The sequence below is a fragment of the Salvia hispanica genome, chromosome 2 (genome assembly GCF_029641045.1).
Source record: "Salvia hispanica isolate PSC_SH4W2 chromosome 2, Shi_PSC_v1, whole genome shotgun sequence".
NCBI classification, from domain to species: domain Eukaryota; kingdom Viridiplantae; phylum Streptophyta; class Magnoliopsida; order Lamiales; family Lamiaceae; genus Salvia; species Salvia hispanica.
In genome coordinates, this window is record NC_142693.1 from 55,331,319 (window position 1) to 55,348,531 (window position 17,213).

Genomic DNA, 17,213 nt, shown 5'->3' on the forward strand with positions numbered 1-17,213 from the left:
CACATTAGCTGTGACAGCAGCCTTTCATGATTAATTTTGGCTATATATATTCTGAATTCATGCTCTTAGAAGTAGAACATCAGAAATTTGAAGCAGAAAGAAATACTCCTATTAATTAGAAGTGAAAAATGTCGAACGAGAAGAGTGATGATATTGAGGCGGCTCTCATGTATCCATCTATGGAAGAAAACCCACAACTACGATGGGCATTTATTCGTAAAGTTTACACAATCCTCGCCGTTCAACTCATTGCTACTATCGTGGTCGCAGCCTTCGTCGCGGACCACCAATCCATTGCTCTTTTCTTCGGAACCACTTGGGCTGGCTGGGCTATTTACGCAGTCATCTTAATATCTGTTTTCATGGGTGAGAAAATTTAATTTTTTCTTAAATAATTACAAAATTTAACATTAAATATAGTCTAATGATTTGTATATGCCACAGTTATATGCTTACTCTCTGCTCTCCAACACAAGCATCCCATCAACTTCATTTTGCTTGGCATATTTACACTCTTTATGGGCTTACTTGTTGGCCTTGCAGTTTCATTTGTTAGTGGTGAGTATGAATTAATCAAGTAAATCAAATCTATCATTTTTGCTTCTTTCATATCTAATCTAATCTATCACCAAAACCAGCGATGATAGTAATAGAGGCAGCGGCCGCGACACTGGCCGTGGTGGTATGTCTTACGTTGTACACATTCTGGGCCGCGAGGAGAGGTGAGGACTTCAGCTTCCTCGTTCCCTTCGTGATCACTGTTGTTGTCACTCTCGTCCTTCTTGTCATATTCCAGGTCAGGACATTTCTTTGTACTACTATAGTCTCGACTTGACTAGCGCATATCTAATGTTGCGTTCGTGTTTGTGTTCGTGCAGATCTTTTTCCCATTGGGAAAAATCTCCACAATGTTGTACAATGGGCTTTTCATACTCCTCCTTTGTGCCTACATCATAATCGATACGGATAATTTGATCAAACGCAACAAATACGAGCAGTACATTTGGGCTTCGATCACACTCTACTTTGACATCCTCAACATGTTCTTGAAATTCTTACGAGCACTTATATCTGCTAATCGTCGACAGAGAAATTGATTGTACTTGCGTTGTTTCTTGTTTGATACTCCCTCCGTCCCACATTTATAGTCACAATTAGTTAGGGCACGGGTTTTAAGGAATTGGTGGAGTGTGTAATTAATGAAGTGAGAGGTGGAGTGTGTAATAAATGAAGTGGGTTGGTAGAAAGTGAGATGAGTTGACTTTTTAGATTTAAAAATGGTGTCTTTTTCTACTTATAAGTTTGGTTGTTTAAATTATGTAAAGTTATGGTTATTAATTTTCCAACTTGTTAAATCTTTTTTCTTTACAAACATTTAAGCTATGTCAAAGTTAAAAGAAAAAAACTGTTTCACACATTCCACAACCATGTAAATTCGGCCCTAAGCATCTCAACACATTAAAGAGGGAACTAAATTCAATTTTCATTAACTCAAACTCCAAATTAAGGAGGGAAAAATTCATTACAAACAATTGGAGGGAAAAATCCAAAATCAAATCTAAGCTAAACTATGCCTATAAATACATTCACTCCACCATTATTCCAACAACTTGAACTCCACCCACCAACAAATCAACCAAAAGGTATTTATAGCTAAATTACCCTCAGAAAATTTTCATCATAGGGCCGAGGAGATGGAGCAAGAGATGGAGCAATAGACAGAGCAGGAGCATATGCTCCAGATGGAGCCACATATAGAGCAGGAGCAGTTTCCAGAGGCAGAACCAGAGCAGGGGCCGAGGGGCTGCAAGACTTTGACCAGCTAAGAGAAGAACCATATTGTGCAGTTCCTTCAATAGCAATGCAGAACTGGAGTCCTGCCACATGGTTCATTTCCACTGGCAGCCAACAGATTCAAAGTCCACAGAAGGACAGTGACCCGCATATGGGGGATAGCCAAGCAACACATTCAAGATGGGGAACCTGTTGTCATGAGGAGCAGAGCATCAGGATATACTAAGAAAACAGGTAAAGTAATTTTTGATGAAGATAAGTTCAGAGAATTGACTGTTCTTGAGAGATCTTACTATAGAAAAGTTGCTAGTAAGATGGAAGTGAGCAAGACCACAGTTGGTAGATGGGCAAAGAATGGCCTAATAAGGCCACATACAAATGCCATAAAGCCAGCTCTCACTGAAGCAAATAAAATCAGTAGAATGAGATGGTGTCTTAGTCATATTCAGCCAGCCATATATGAAGGGAAGCTTCTTTACCATGCAATGCTCAACACAGTTCATATTGATGAGAAATGGTTTTACATGACAAAGGCTTCAGACAGATACTACCTGTTGCCGGATGAGGATGAGCCTTACAGGTCTTGCAAATCAAAAAGATTCATCACAAAAGTGATGTTCATGTGTGCTGTAAGTAGGCCACAGTTTGGCACAGATGGGCAGACCATCTTTGATGGTAAAATAGGTATATTCCCATTCACAGAACAAGTTCCAGCCAAAAGGAAGTCAAAGAATAGGCCAAGAGGGACACTGGAGACCAAGCCTATCCCATCAGTTAACAAGGAAGCAATGAGAGAATGTCTCCTGAATCAGGTATCAATATTTTCCAACTCACATTCCTATCAGACATTTGTAATGTCATCATTTAGCCATTCATTCATTTATTCACACATAATGCACAGATTATTCCAGCAATCAAGGCTAAATGGCCAGCCAATGCAAGCAAGGAGATATATATCCAACAAGACAATGCCAAACCTCACCTAAACTCCTCTGACTCACAATTTGAGGCTCTTGCAAGTTCAGATGGATTTAAATTCCATCTAATTAGCCAACCAGCAAACTCCCCAGACACAAATGTATTGGACCTTGGCTTTTTTAGGGCCATACAATCACTACAAGATGATAAAGTAGCCACCAATATAGATCAATTATTGGGTAATGTTTGGAGTTCTTTTGAGGAACTCACACCACAAACTCTGAACAATGTTTTCTTAACATTGCAAAGTTGTTTTAGCAAGATCCTAGAAGTGCATGGGGGCAACAACTACAAGATACCCCACTTAAACAAAGAAAGGCTGAGAAGGACAGTGGGGCTTCCTACATCACTTGAAGTTGAAGAAAATCTGGTAAGGGAAAGTTTGGAGTATCTACTACTCCCTGAGAATGATGTGGGTGTCTCATATGACATAGGACATCTATTCAATGTTTTAGATGTGTAACTAGGCCACTGGGATCAAGGGGTTTACAGTATAAGCATCAAAATAGCTTGGTGTTTAGGATGTAAACTTGTTTTTTGGGTTATAGACTTCATTTTGGATTAGGATTACTAGGCTGCACTATGGGGTATGGTAACTAGGCTTGGTTACTGGGGTAGAAACTGCACTTTGTATGAACTCCAAGTGTAAGACATGATTGGTGTGTGTTTTGTTTTAAAAAAACCCTAAGCAAAGCTTCAGCATGAGGTTTAAGCCTCCACACCTAATACAGGGGTGGCTTATAATCACACAAACTTCATCACAGAGGAGTAAACATACAATCAGAGCCAACAAACCAACCAAAGACAGCAAATTTGCAAATCAAAGCCTCCAAACCATCAAAGGGGTGGCTTAGTTCACAAAAAACCAACCAATACAAAGCAATCATAGCTTAGCATACAACACTCTCAGAAAAGCTTCATCACAGAGGAGCCACAGAGCAAATCTGAGCCTCCAAACCATCTAAGGGGTGGCTAAGTTCACAACAAATCAACCAATACAGAGCAATCATAGCTTAGCATACAACACTCTCAGAAAAGCTTCATCACAGAGGAGTAAACATACAATTAGAGCTAACAAACCAACCAAAGACAGCAAATTTGCAAATCAGAGCCTCCAAACCATCTAAGGGTGGCTAAGTTCACTAAAAAACCAACCAATACAGAGCAATCATAGCTTAGCATACAACACTCTCAGAAAAGCTTCATCACAGAGGAGTAAACATACAATCAGAGCCAACAAACCAACCAAAGACAGCAAATTTGCAAATCAAAGCCTCCAAACCATCAAAGGGGTGGCTTAGTTCACAAAAAACCAACCAATACAGAGCAATCATAGCTTAGCATACAACACTCTCAGAAAAGCCTCATCACAGAGGAGCCACAGAGCAAATCAGAGCCTCCAAACCATTTAAGGGGTGGCTAAGTTCACAACAAATCAACCAATGCAGTGAATAACACAGATTATCACATGTAATTCATCAGAAAAATTTCATCATGGAGTATCAAACAAACCACCACAGCCAAGGCAACAATAACCCTCAATCAATTCAACTGAAACAGCCTCCAAACCCTACACAGGGAGTGGCTTATAATTGAAAAAATACTCAGATTAGAGGAGATCTTTCATGCTAGGCAACAAGATCAACAACATTGCTTTTTCATTCTCGGTGTACTCCACCTTTAATGAAGACTGTGGTTGAGGTTCTGATGCGTCAAAGGTGAGTGATGGTTCAGGTGTTTCTGAGTCTGCATAGGGATTGAACGGCGGTGGATGTTCAGGTCCGTCAAAGCCCTCCGACGGAGCCTGCGTTTCAGAGTCTTCATAGGGCTGGAACGGCGGTGAACGTTCAGATCCATGAAAGCCCTCTGACGGAGCCTGTGTTTCAGAGTCTTCATAGGGCTGGAACGGTGGTTGACGTTCAGACACGTCAAAGCCAATGGACGTTGGCTGGGTTTCAGATCCGTCGAAGACCTCAGCCGGTGGGGGAATCTCAGTGTCTTCGATGACCTTAGACCCGTCCACGCCCTCAAACCGTCGTCGATTTCCCGATCGGTGGTAAAAATCTACCGCTCGTTCGATTTCCCACCGTGCAATGACTTCCGGTGGTGTATCAGGGACGATTAGGGTTCCGGGAGGTGTATCGTAAGACAGCAACGATTCAAACTCCGGCAAATCATCCCACTCATCGACCATGATAAGCGAACAGAGATGGAGTGAGTAATCGTCGGATTTAGATCGGCGAATATAGTAGGAGCCGATTAGGGTTCCTTAGATTAGGAATAGAGGGAGACGGGTAGGTGGAGTGAGAGAGAAGTGAAACTCAAATGGGGGGTTGGGGGAGTTGGGGGTGGGGTAAAGGGATTTTATGTTTTTGATTTATTTTGTGATTTATTTTTGTGTTGATAATGGCATTTGAGTGTAATTTTAGTGAATAATGGAGTAAAATTTGATGTTCAAATATGGCAAATTCTAAATGTGACTATAAATGTGGGACGGACTTTTATGGCAAAAAGTGACTATAAAACTGGGACGGAGGGAGTATGTTGCATTGCTTTTCTTTCAGGTCATTGTCTTGTTATTAGTCTCACATTTTATTAACTCATTTTACTCACTCCTCATTATGAAATTAATTCTATAAATGATTTCACTGTTTGTTTCAACTCACATTTTTTCACATTTTTAAAAATTATTGTTAAAAAAAAGTTAAAACTCTTATTCGTGGACATGGAGCAATTAATGTAGCTCTAATTTATTAAAAGTATTACTCCCTATTAAATAAACTCTAGACACTGTATCAGATTCGTTATTTGCAAATTGCAATATCAATTTGCCAAAAAAATAAAAATTGCACCATGTTCATGTTCCTTAATTTGTCTGATACGAGATGGTGCAGCTCATGTCATAATAAGTTTTAGAAGCACACACATAGTAATTAAAATTTAGCGGCTTTCTAAAATACCATTTAATCACATGGAGAGTGATCAATTGCAAACTCATCATTTAATTGCTAACTACAACTAATTTAAGGTCATAGGATTTTAGAAAACGTGTGGTCTATAATTTACTACGTGTAACTTTCGTTTTTATTAACAAAATCAAAAAAGATAAAAAAAACTCCAAATTAGAGTTTTGGATGAAAATGTCAATATAGTGTTTTGAAAAGATCAACACAATGCTTTAAGAATGTTAACCCATTGCTTATATTGACATTCTACATGTATTATATTGACATATTTTATATAGTATGCTGACATTTCTGCTTGTACGAAAAAATAAAAAATTTTGAATTTTTTTTCAAATTTTGACGTCGGAACATACGCATGTACGATATCGTTGAAATCCTTATGAAATTATCTTTAATTTGATATATGTTATATAAATTTAAAGTTTTGGGATTTCTTTTAAAAGTTAGTTATAACTAAACATGTAGTTAATTGACATTAATACCCCTATTGATATTTTTTGGAATTAATTCTATGACCTTATTGACGTTTTTCGTTGATCGTATTGACATTTAAGGATTACTGATCTAAGCCCTTAATTTGAATATCTAATGGCTATTATTTAGTTGTAGTTAGCAATTAAGTTATGAGTTAGCAATATAACACTCCCCTCCAATATTGTCAAATTTGTCAATATGTGTGATAATTGTCGATTGCATATATTCCGGCTCTATTTAGCATTCAAGATTCTCAAACTAAAACACATGCATTTATACGCATACGTAGGTGTAAAAAAGTATAACCTTATATAAAGTTACTTCCTTCGTTCCAAGGTAGTAGATGCGTTATATATCAACACCATATTGAAAACTTATACTTTAGTAATTTTCAATGTAAATATTCTGAGATATAATATTTTAAGGAAATAGTTGTTCCTAGAGTGAAAAGAGTGATGATGAAATATCATGTTGGGAGAAATTGTGCCATTTTTCTCTAATTAACCAAGAGGATATAGCATATAGATTTGATATATAGCATGCACAAATCGAACCGAACCGGCGGTTAATCGGCGGTTCAGAACCGCCGGTTCATGAACCGGAACCGGAACCGTCGCCGACGGTTCAAACCGGCAAACGGTTCGGCGGTTCTAGCGGGCCGGTTCAGGTTCAAAGAAATGTGGAACCAGAACCGACGGTTCCGAACCGCCGGTTCAACGGTTAAACCGGCGGTTCAATTAAAATTTTAAAAAAAAATATTTTTTATTTATAAAAATTGATTGTTATATTTAAAAAACAATTTTACAAATAAATGAATAGAAGGAATTCATAATAGCCCATATATATTTGATGGGCTTGTGAATTCTATGAAACTATTCTTGATTATTTCTCTTTTATAGAGACATCCTTGAATGTTTTATGTTCCACTTTCGATGTGGGACAAAATAGGTTGAAGTGTTTTCTCTTATAACTACATGTTTAGATCTTTCATTCATCTTTTTCCAATGTGGGGTACAAAACTTTCTTTTATCTTCTACTTTTCTTCATTTTTTGTGTAATATATATAAACAAAATTATTATTTGAATACATTCTTGATTGATAAAAATAAATAATTATTGAGAAATATGATTTATATATAGAAAAATAATTATTTGTATAATAGTTATTGTTAGACTTATACAATTTGTATTATAATTATTCTCTTAATGTGTATAATAGTAGTATTATGTAACATATACATAAATTTAAATATAAGCAAATCGATAATGATAAAGAACTAATGAATAATAGTTCATGTAATAATATTTGTTGTTAAATTATCATAATAGAATATAGAGTACTAATATAGACAAAGAATGATGGGAGATCTATCATATGGTTATAAATAATAACTTTTATCCCACATTGAAAGAAAGAGTAACACCTCCAAGAATATGTAACCATAAATAAGAATATTCCAATACACTCTCTTCAAAATTAAAGCCTCAAATAAAAGAAAATATATGATAGATCTCCCATCATTCTTTGTCTATATTAGTATTATTAGTACTCTATCTTCTATTATTATAATTTAAAAACAAATATTATTACATGAACTATTATTCAAAAGTTCTTTATCATTATCGATTTGCTTATGTTTATAAATTTATGCATACATTAACTAATAATACAATTATACACGTTAAAAGAATAATTATTATGCAAATTGTATAAACCTAATGATAACTACTTCTATTATACAAATAATTATTTTTCTATATACAAATTATATTTCTCAATCATTGTTTATTTTTATCTATCAAGAATATATTCAAATAATTATTTTGTTTATATATATAATACAAAAAATGAAGGAAAGTAGAAGACAAAAGAAAGTTTTATATCCCACATTGGAAAAAGATGAATGAATGATCTAAACATGTAGTTATAAAAGAAAATACTTCAATATAACTTGTCCCACATTGAAAGTGAAACATAAAACATCCAAGGATGTCTCTATAAATGAGAAAATCAAGAATGGTTTATGCAAAAAAAAAAAAAAAATTAAGTTAACCACCGAACCGGCCCGGAACCGGCGGTTTTGGCCGGACCTCGGCGGTTTTGAACCGTTGCCGGAACCGCCGGTTTTGAACCGTTGCCAGAACCGCCGGTTTTTTGAACCAGAACCGGAACCGCCTAGATCCTTGGCGGGCCGGTTCAGGTTCACTGAAATCTTGAACCGTGAACCGCCGGTTCCAAACTGGAACCGGCGGTTTTTGAACCGTGTGCATGCCTAGCTATAGGTTTCATCGACTTATATTATATCCATGTTAAAAGTGCTTATAGCCCTTATCGTAGTAGCAACATGCAATATAAAATGTGCATTAATTTAAAGGTTCACATTAACTGTGACATCAACCTTTCTTGATTAATTTTGGCTATATACATATATATTCTGAATTCATGCTTTTAGAAGTAGAACATCAGAAATTCGAAGTAGAAAGAAATTCGAAGTTTTTCCATATGAAAATTTATAAAAAGTACTCAGAAATAGTAAAAAATTACTTTGATTGATATTAACTCGTAGTTGACGGACTCAAAAATATTTTTAAAGTTCACAGACCTAAAATGATGATATAACAAAGTTCGCGGACTACAAAACCCTCTATATAAATTTACAAAAAAATATATTCAGGTGATAATGTGGATTAATGCAATTCGCACTTATAACACATTTGAACATGTAGATTACACATTTAATTCACATAATATATTAAATTTATGGAATTAAATTTTATGTAGATGATTCTCCAAATAATCAAAATGACTTGCTACTTTTCCACGTTTGAAAATCCAAAAACTCTTAACCGAATTTTAGTATGTTTCAATTTATTTTAAAATTAGATTTTTGGATTTTAAATATTTTACTCACCCTTACATAGTGTAGGCAATATTTATAACACATACATTTGCACTATATTGGATACATATTACTCGACACGCTGAATATGACATGCAACATTGTTAGTAAAGCTTTGAAATCCAAACTCTCTCACCCCAATCCCATAGTATATATACCAATCAATCCCAAACTCTAAAAACCCACAACCCTCTCAGCAATTCAAAGTAAAACGATGTGTTCCTGGAAAGCTGACGTGGAAGTTGGCGGCGGCAGGCTGTACCCGACGATGCAAGAGAGCCCTGAGCTGCGGTGGGCCTTCATTCGTAAGGTATACGTCATAATCAGCATTCAATTGCTCCTTACCGTCGCCGTCGCTGCTGTCGTTGTCACCGTTCACCCAATTTCGCATTTCTTCGCAACCACCCGCGGTGGTTTGGCGGTTCACATTCTCCTCCTCGTCATCTATTTTGTAGGTACATACTTACACAATTCTTACACACACACAATACTCTGATTTTATACACTATAACAAAAAAAAAAAAAACAAAACTCTTTTTTAATGCATTTCAAAACACTAATTTGTGTTTCTAAATATGTCACTAACAAATAAAAGCGTTCTAAAAAGCAAAAAGTTAAATTAATTTATCATTAATTTATTCCAACGTCTCGACATTTGTGTTAGTTATAAATAAGGAGTAAGTTTTTTTTAGTGATTCTAAGGGCCTGTTCACTTTGTTGGATATAGTAAGATTTGGGTCTATTTTTGGTCGTAAAAGGATGTTCACTATACTTGATTTTAATTCTGGGCGGCCCTACAAATACAACTGACCCGCACTGTTGAGTGCGTAAATAACCAATTTTCATTTCTTGGGAAGAGGCTACTGATTGAAACAACATCGAAAACTGCTTCAAGAGTTGAATACAAAATGTCGACTGTGCCCCCCCTGTACTGTTCAATTTCCACCCCCAAATTGAGTACCCCTTCAAACAGAAAGGACATTTGATGCCCTAGCTCTGCATCGGCGGCCTCACGGTTTGTCGAAGTAAGCCCCCTTTTTTGTTGTTTTGTGTAGAAGCTTCCAAGCTCAAGGACTCCATGGTTGAGCTCGAGAAGAAGCTCGATAAGCTCAAAATCATCTGCCACAGCTTGAAATCCGAGCTCGAAAATGGCGGCACCTATTTTAACAATAAATCGATGAATTAAAAGCAAATCAAAGTGGGGGATCAGTCTAAAGTGATCGAGCTTACCGCGGTGAGATTAGCGACAATGAGCATATTTTGAAATTGGAGGGATATACCGAGGTGGGGAAAATGAAGTAGTTTTTGATTGTTGATACAATTAGCAATGGAAAGTAATGTCTGCTACATTTTCTTCATTTTTTTGCAAGGTTAAGACAAGTTCCATTCCAAACTGCTAGAATTTTTTCGTCGAAGCTAAAGTCCCCCCCTTCCGCATGGAATCTGGATTGGTGTTAGGGGCAATCCAGTCAGTTCAATTCAAAAAAGCCAATTAAAAATTAATGCAAAAATCCACCAACTCAAAACTGAAGCTCATTTCTTACTCACTGAACAACCACGAAAGTTTTCAATTGTGTGGGCCCATCAGTTACAAATCTGGCCTTGTTTCATTTCTGTTCAACCCATCTCTTACATAGTGAACAGGCAATTGTTTTTGTGTGTGGAGTTGCAGTGGTGTGGCTGTTGCATCTCTATTACCAGAAGCATCCTCTGAATTACTTCCTCTTCTCCATTTTCACGCTCTTGCGCCAAAACCAATGGTCAGTTTTTCTCTCATTTTTTTGAACTTGTATTTCTTGTCATCGTTTTCAATTGATTACTGATTCAATGAATTGATCAGGGAAAGTGATTCTTGAATCCGTCATCTTAACTGCTGCGGTGGTAGTGAGCCTCACATTGTACACATTCTGGGTTGCTAAGCGAGGCCGTGATTTCAATTTCCTTGGCTCTTGTGGTTTCTAACTCACAAATCTCTCACTCTCTTCTCTAATATATCTACTTGAATAAGCAGAGATTATAGCTCTAAATTGCTTTGAATAATAGAGAGTAATATGAGAAAAGATGAAGACAGAGAGATGATCGAATGTAGAACTTGAATATTAATTTGTGATGATCACTCAATCTTAAATAGACAGAAAAAATACTAGCTTAACCACTAAAACACGTACTGCAGCAACTAATCCACTAACTAAGCAACTAATAAGACTCCTAAAAAATAGCAACTAAACTTGACTAGAAAGATATTGCAGAGAACAAGTCAAAGACTTGCTTTTACATATTATTCGAATAACAGAAATACTAAATTTGAAATACTAAACTTAAAATTCAAATCCAAGTCTAATTCACTTCACCACATATCTCCTCCTTGGCTTAGACCCCTGGACACACTCCAACTTCATGAATGAGTTGACTGAACCTGCTCACAGCAAGAGGTTTAGTAAACACATCAGCAATTTGATCTTGTGTTTTGCAGTAGCTCAACTTCACTTCATCATCTTGCTGCATTTCTCTAAGATAGTAGAACCTTATCTTGAAATGCTTTGTCTTGCCATGAAACACTGGATTTTGTGAAATGGCAATAGCTGCTTGGTTGTCCACATGTAGTATTGTTGGATTGCTCTCCTTCATGCCCTGATCACACAACAATTTCCTTAGCCAAACAGCATGTTTAGCAGCTGCTGTTGCTGCTATAAACTCAGCTTCTGTAGTGGATTGTGCAACTACTTCTTGCTTCTTTGTGCTCCATGAGAAGCATCCTGATCCCAAAGAGAAACAAAAACCTGTTGTACTCTTCATGTCCTCTGCTTAACCACCCCAATCACTATCCACATAGCCAACCAGCTTCATTTCTTGAACTTCCATAAATCTCACACCATAGCCTTGAGTTCCTTTCAAGTACCTAAGTACTCTCTTTGCTACTGTAAGATGTTCTTCATTTGCACAGTGGAGAAATCGAGACAGAATACTGACAACATGTTGAATATCTGGTCTGGTAGCTGTTAAGTACATCAAGCATCCCACCATCTTCCTGTATTCACCTTCAAGTTTTGACTCCTGCTCGCTTCCCCTGCTCAACTTCTCCTTCTGATTCGCGGGAGTTGAAACTGACTTGCATTCACTCATATTGAAACGCTTTAGCACCTCCTTGGTATACTTCTTTTGACATAGAAAAATGTCACCTTTCTTCTGATGAACTTCCATGCCTAAGAAGTATACCATTTTTCCAAGATCAGTCATTTCAAACTCTTTCATTAATCCATCTTTTAGCTTCTGAATTTCACTTTCTTCATCTCCAGTAGCTAATAGATCATCCACATAAATGGACACCACAACCAGACCACTCTTATTTTGTTTAAAATAAAGAGTCACTTCACTCAATCTTTCCTGAAATCCGAGTTGCTGAAGATGAGCATCAATCTTGTTGTACCAAGCCCTTGGAGCTTGCTTTAAACCATATAAAGCTTTGTTGAGTTTGTAGACTTTCTCCTCCTGACCTTCAACAATAAAACCATCAGGCTGGTTTACTTAAATTTCCTCACTTAGCTCACCATTGAGGAAGGCTGATTTTACATCTAACTGGTAGACATTCCATCGTTTCTGAGCAGCAACAACAAGTAATAGCCTGATAGTATCCATTCTAGCAACTGGAGCAAATATATCAGAGTAATCAACACCACTTACTTAGCATACCCTTTGACAACTAGCCTGGCTTTATATTTGTTCATTGTGCCATTTGGATTCAACTTTATTTTGTAAATCCATTTGACACCTATAGCCTTTTTGTGTGAAGGCTTATCCACCAGCTCCCAAGTATTGTTCTTGTTGATCATCATCAATTCCTCCTTCATGGCATTCAACCATTCTCCATTTTGCTTTGGCTTCCTCTATGGAACCTGGTTCGATCAATGCTACATTACACCTAGCATAGATCTCACCAAGTGACCTGGTCCCTCTTACAGGTTCATGGTCGATTGATTCCTCAATCAGGAGCTCAGTTTCAACTTCACCATTTTGCTCATTTTTGCTCTTCAATGCAGTCACTTCTGGAGCTTCATTGTTCCCCTTTTCATCTCCTGTCTCCTCCCATTTCTTATCTTCAAAAAAGGTCACATCTCTGCTTATAATAACCTTATTCTCGGCTGGACAATACACTCTATAAGCCTTTGATTGTGAGCTATAACCCATAAATTGTTAGGATTGGTATACTAAAAAGCATATTTCGAGAATGTTGCACGAATAAAACTGCTTGTATACAATAAATTTTACAATCCACTTTTAACCCAAAGCGAGAAGAAGTAATTTTATCGCATTGATCTTTGCTTGTGCATTTATAAGATGTTTCTCAAACATTTAAATGTATAAGAAGCAAACAAGTCTAATTTTTCTACATAGTAGACTGGTCGTGAACGACGTTCACAGAAGGTGACGCAGTCGGTTCTTTGTAGAAGAGAAATAGAATTTCACAACCTAGATAGGCTTTGGCTACCTATCGTGAAAGGTTGCAGTGTCAGTCCGCATATTTCCTTACCTTAGGAAATAAACGACACTGGTGTGGTATAGCACTGAAGGATCTAACAGTTGAGATAAGTCTTTCTTGCTATTTACCGAAAGACGAAGTCTCGGTGATTATTATTTCTTAATCATTGTTGACATAATATTGAGCAAACGATATTGATTATGCACTACTTTGATTTATCAAATGGTGCGGATTTTTCGCAATCCAAGAATCCTGATATCTTGGGTAGTGGTGATCAATGTCTAGAGGTGCTAGTATTGTTATTGCAATGAATCGTGTGCTGGGTGAGTCCTGTTTGATAATATCCTCAATAAGTGTTCGAAAAAGGTTTTATTATTTAGAAACCCGGCCGGTTGGAATTTATTTCAGAATAATAAATAAAGATTTTGAACTAGACAACTCTTGGAAAAAGATATTAATTAATTAAAGTCAAATGGCAGACTTAAATTAATTAATGGATATTTATATCTTAAACACGGAAAATAATAAATTAAAGAGGCAAAGCCCGGATTACTCGTAATTTGGGATTGGACGGGCAGTCAATATTATTTTACTGTAGTGGCTGATAATAATATTCTGTTGGACTTGTATTAAATTGGGGCTCAATTTAATTAGTAAAAGTCCAATAGGTTTGGCCCAAGTTCAACCTCCATGGATCCCTAATCTGGCCCATCATAACTCTATATAAAGGAGACTAAATAGAAGATCATTTTAATGATTTTTGGGCTTAAAATTTCATGCCCCTCTCTCCAGAGGAGACGGAAATTTTCATTGCCTTCTGGTGGGAATTCTGTCTTCTATTTAGTCAAGCCCTTTTCGATTCTGACAAGCTTTGCCCACCCAAAGGTCATTATCTGAGTTCGGGATACAGATTAGAAGATTTGTGGTCGAGTACGAAGATCTTCATGTGGAGAAGGAGCAAGGAATCGTCGATTCTTTGGAGAATCAGATCGGTAACCTTAATCTGTAGAATATCATGAATTAGGCATGATTTATGTGCGTTCTAGTATGCAATTTTGATTGTTTAACATGTGGTTAATTGATCCCATAATCAGTCAAATAGATCTGGATGCATGATTTATTTGTTTATGCATGACTTCCTCTGTGCAAGGGGCACCAATCCCCATCATAAATATTCCAGCCTTCCATCTTTGATCTAACTTGTCTCTTCCAATTGAATGAGTAAGATAGAAACATAAACATCCAAATATTCTCAGATTACTGACCTTTGGCTTTTAACCATGCTAAGCTTCAAATGGAGTGAGATTTGTAAGTGCCCTCAATGTCAATATATTCAGCAAAAACACTGCAGTATTCATAGCTTCTGCCCAAAAAGGTTTGGCCAGCTGTTTCCCATGGAGCATACATCTTCCCATCTCCACGATACTTCTATTTTTCCTTTCACTCACTCCATTTTGTTGAGGAGTGTAAGGAACGATGAATTGCTGTTTAATACCAGCAGCTTCACATATTTCTTTGAATCTGTTGGAGGTGTATTCACCTCCATTATCTGTCCTCAAGATCTTGATCTTGCAGTTTGTCTCATTCTCCACCTCATGTTTGAACTTGAGGAAGACTCCATCAACTTCTGCTTTCTGTCTAAGGAAGTATTGTTGGGACTACCGCAGCGGAAGACACGGAAAACAAACAGGTCCTTAACGGATCTATTTAGGTGATTATGCATTCGACTCCAATTTAATGCAATAAACATAGATCTATAGATATAACATCAAATAAACACATAATCATGCAATTTGACGTAGATTTGATTGTTACCTCCTTTTGATCCATCATAGGATCGAAGTTGCTAGCTGCACCACCCGGAGATCCTTGGTTTATCGACCGTGAATCTTCCAACCTATTTCCTAGTCCTTGATCATCCATCCGTGTGGACGGATCTTGAATAATCAATAATAGTCTTGAAGAGATCTAGGGAAACCCAATCACAAACTCAATATTGTCTTGATCTAATCCTATGAATTAGGATAGAACAAGAACAAAACAAAACCCTAATTCTCCCACGTGCCAAGGCACGAAAACCGAGGCAAGGGGAGAGAGAGAGAGCCGGCGACGGCTACTAGGGTTTAGGGGAGGAGTGTTGTGAGTGAATGGTGTGCTAGGGTTTCCACATCTGATCACTATTTATAATGGACTTGTTGGGCTAGGTTGGGGATCCATGGAATGACGTAAGTGTTGGGCTCACCCATTAGATAAATTACTAATTAAATCAAATAACCCATGATTTAATATATTATCAATGGAATATTATTTTATTCCACTAAAGAATAATATTGCACTCCCACTTAAATCACCAAATTACAAATAACTTGGGTCCATTTTATTTTATAATATTTCCCGCGTTTAAGATTATCTTGATCCGTCAATTTAATTCTTTTGTCTGCTATGTGACTAGAATTAAATTAATTCTCCAAAGAGTTTTTCTAGTTTGAAACTTTATTTATTATTCGTGGAATAAATTCCAACTGCGCAGTTTTCTGAATAATAAATTCCTTTTTCAAACACCTCTTGGGGATCACCCCTTAGGGATTTAATCATACCACACTGGGCACGCGAATTCTATGAAATAATATTCCAATACCTTCATGTTATTCAATTACTACCACCCAAGATATCATGAACTTGAGTTACGTACAAACTCTCACATATTGATAAGTCAAAGTGGCGTTTGATTGAATAAACAATATTGATATTAATATCATAGACTAGAAAATACAAAACTTTCTGAAATATATTCTTTCAGTAGATAGCAATAAAGAATACATTTCGGATTAGATCCTTTCAGTGCTTTACCACACCGGTGTTACTAATCTCTTCTTAGGTAAGAGAGAATTATCACAAACACCGCAACCGTACCAATAGGTAGCCAAAGCCTATCTAGGTTGTGAATATGTTTTTCTTCTTACTAGATCTGGCCAAGTCCCCTACTGGAAAACTCATGAGGAGATTCATCGAATTTCCCTACTTGACCTTCTTAGTAAAAAGCCTTAGACTTGTTTATCATATTTCAATAATAAACCATTATATTATATTATTTATTCTCATAATTAGGTAAACAAGTGGACATGGCGTTTCTCGTATACATGCACAAGCTGACTGTACAAAGGCATGTACGCTCGAAGCATCTTTTAGTATACAAACTCCAACAATCTCCCACTTATACTCAAAGAATGCTTTCGAGTATACCAACTGCTTTATTGGCCTTGTGCTACACATTCACACACATTTTCTCCCACTTATACTCAAAGCAGGCTTTGGCCAGTATGTATTCAAAACTATAATTCTTTAAAAGAATCTACCAACATAGTTTTCTAGAGTACATAAAACGAAAATATACTTGTAATTTATAACCTTAATTCTTGCTAAGGAGCACGATTATTTGATCAAAATATTTCTAGGCCCTTTGATCCAGTGGAATAATTTTATGTGCCTTTCTCAAGTGCACTTATACATATTCCTCTATCAAAATCCATTATTTTGATCCTTCTGAAAATCTACTAATTAAAGTAGAATACCTATAGCAACATATAAAGTTTTAATCATGTCGAATATGATTCCCAAAACTTT

At 36.6% G+C, this 17,213-nt stretch overlaps 2 protein-coding genes and 1 pseudogene across 2 annotated transcripts; all 3 read left to right on the top strand.

Moving 5' to 3' along the window:
- Window positions 1–128: 128 nt before the first annotated feature.
- On the top strand, window positions 129–1,097 carry LOC125197707 (protein LIFEGUARD 3-like). Its single transcript, XM_048096332.1, has 4 exons — window positions 129–366; window positions 445–558; window positions 639–796; window positions 879–1,097. The coding sequence occupies exons 1-4, from the start codon at window positions 129–131 to the stop codon at window positions 1,095–1,097; spliced, it is 729 nt and encodes a 242-aa protein (XP_047952289.1).
- A 645-nt stretch (window positions 1,098–1,742) lies between these two features.
- LOC125197723 (uncharacterized) lies at window positions 1,743–3,235 on the top strand. Its single transcript, XM_048096333.2, has 3 exons — window positions 1,743–1,768; window positions 1,868–2,606; window positions 2,696–3,235. The coding sequence occupies exons 1-3, from the start codon at window positions 1,743–1,745 to the stop codon at window positions 3,233–3,235; spliced, it is 1,305 nt and encodes a 434-aa protein (XP_047952290.2).
- Window positions 3,236–9,326: 6,091 nt separating this feature from the next.
- LOC125197739 (protein LIFEGUARD 2-like) overlaps window positions 9,327–17,213 on the top strand; it is a 33,906-nt pseudogene continuing 26,019 nt past the window's right edge.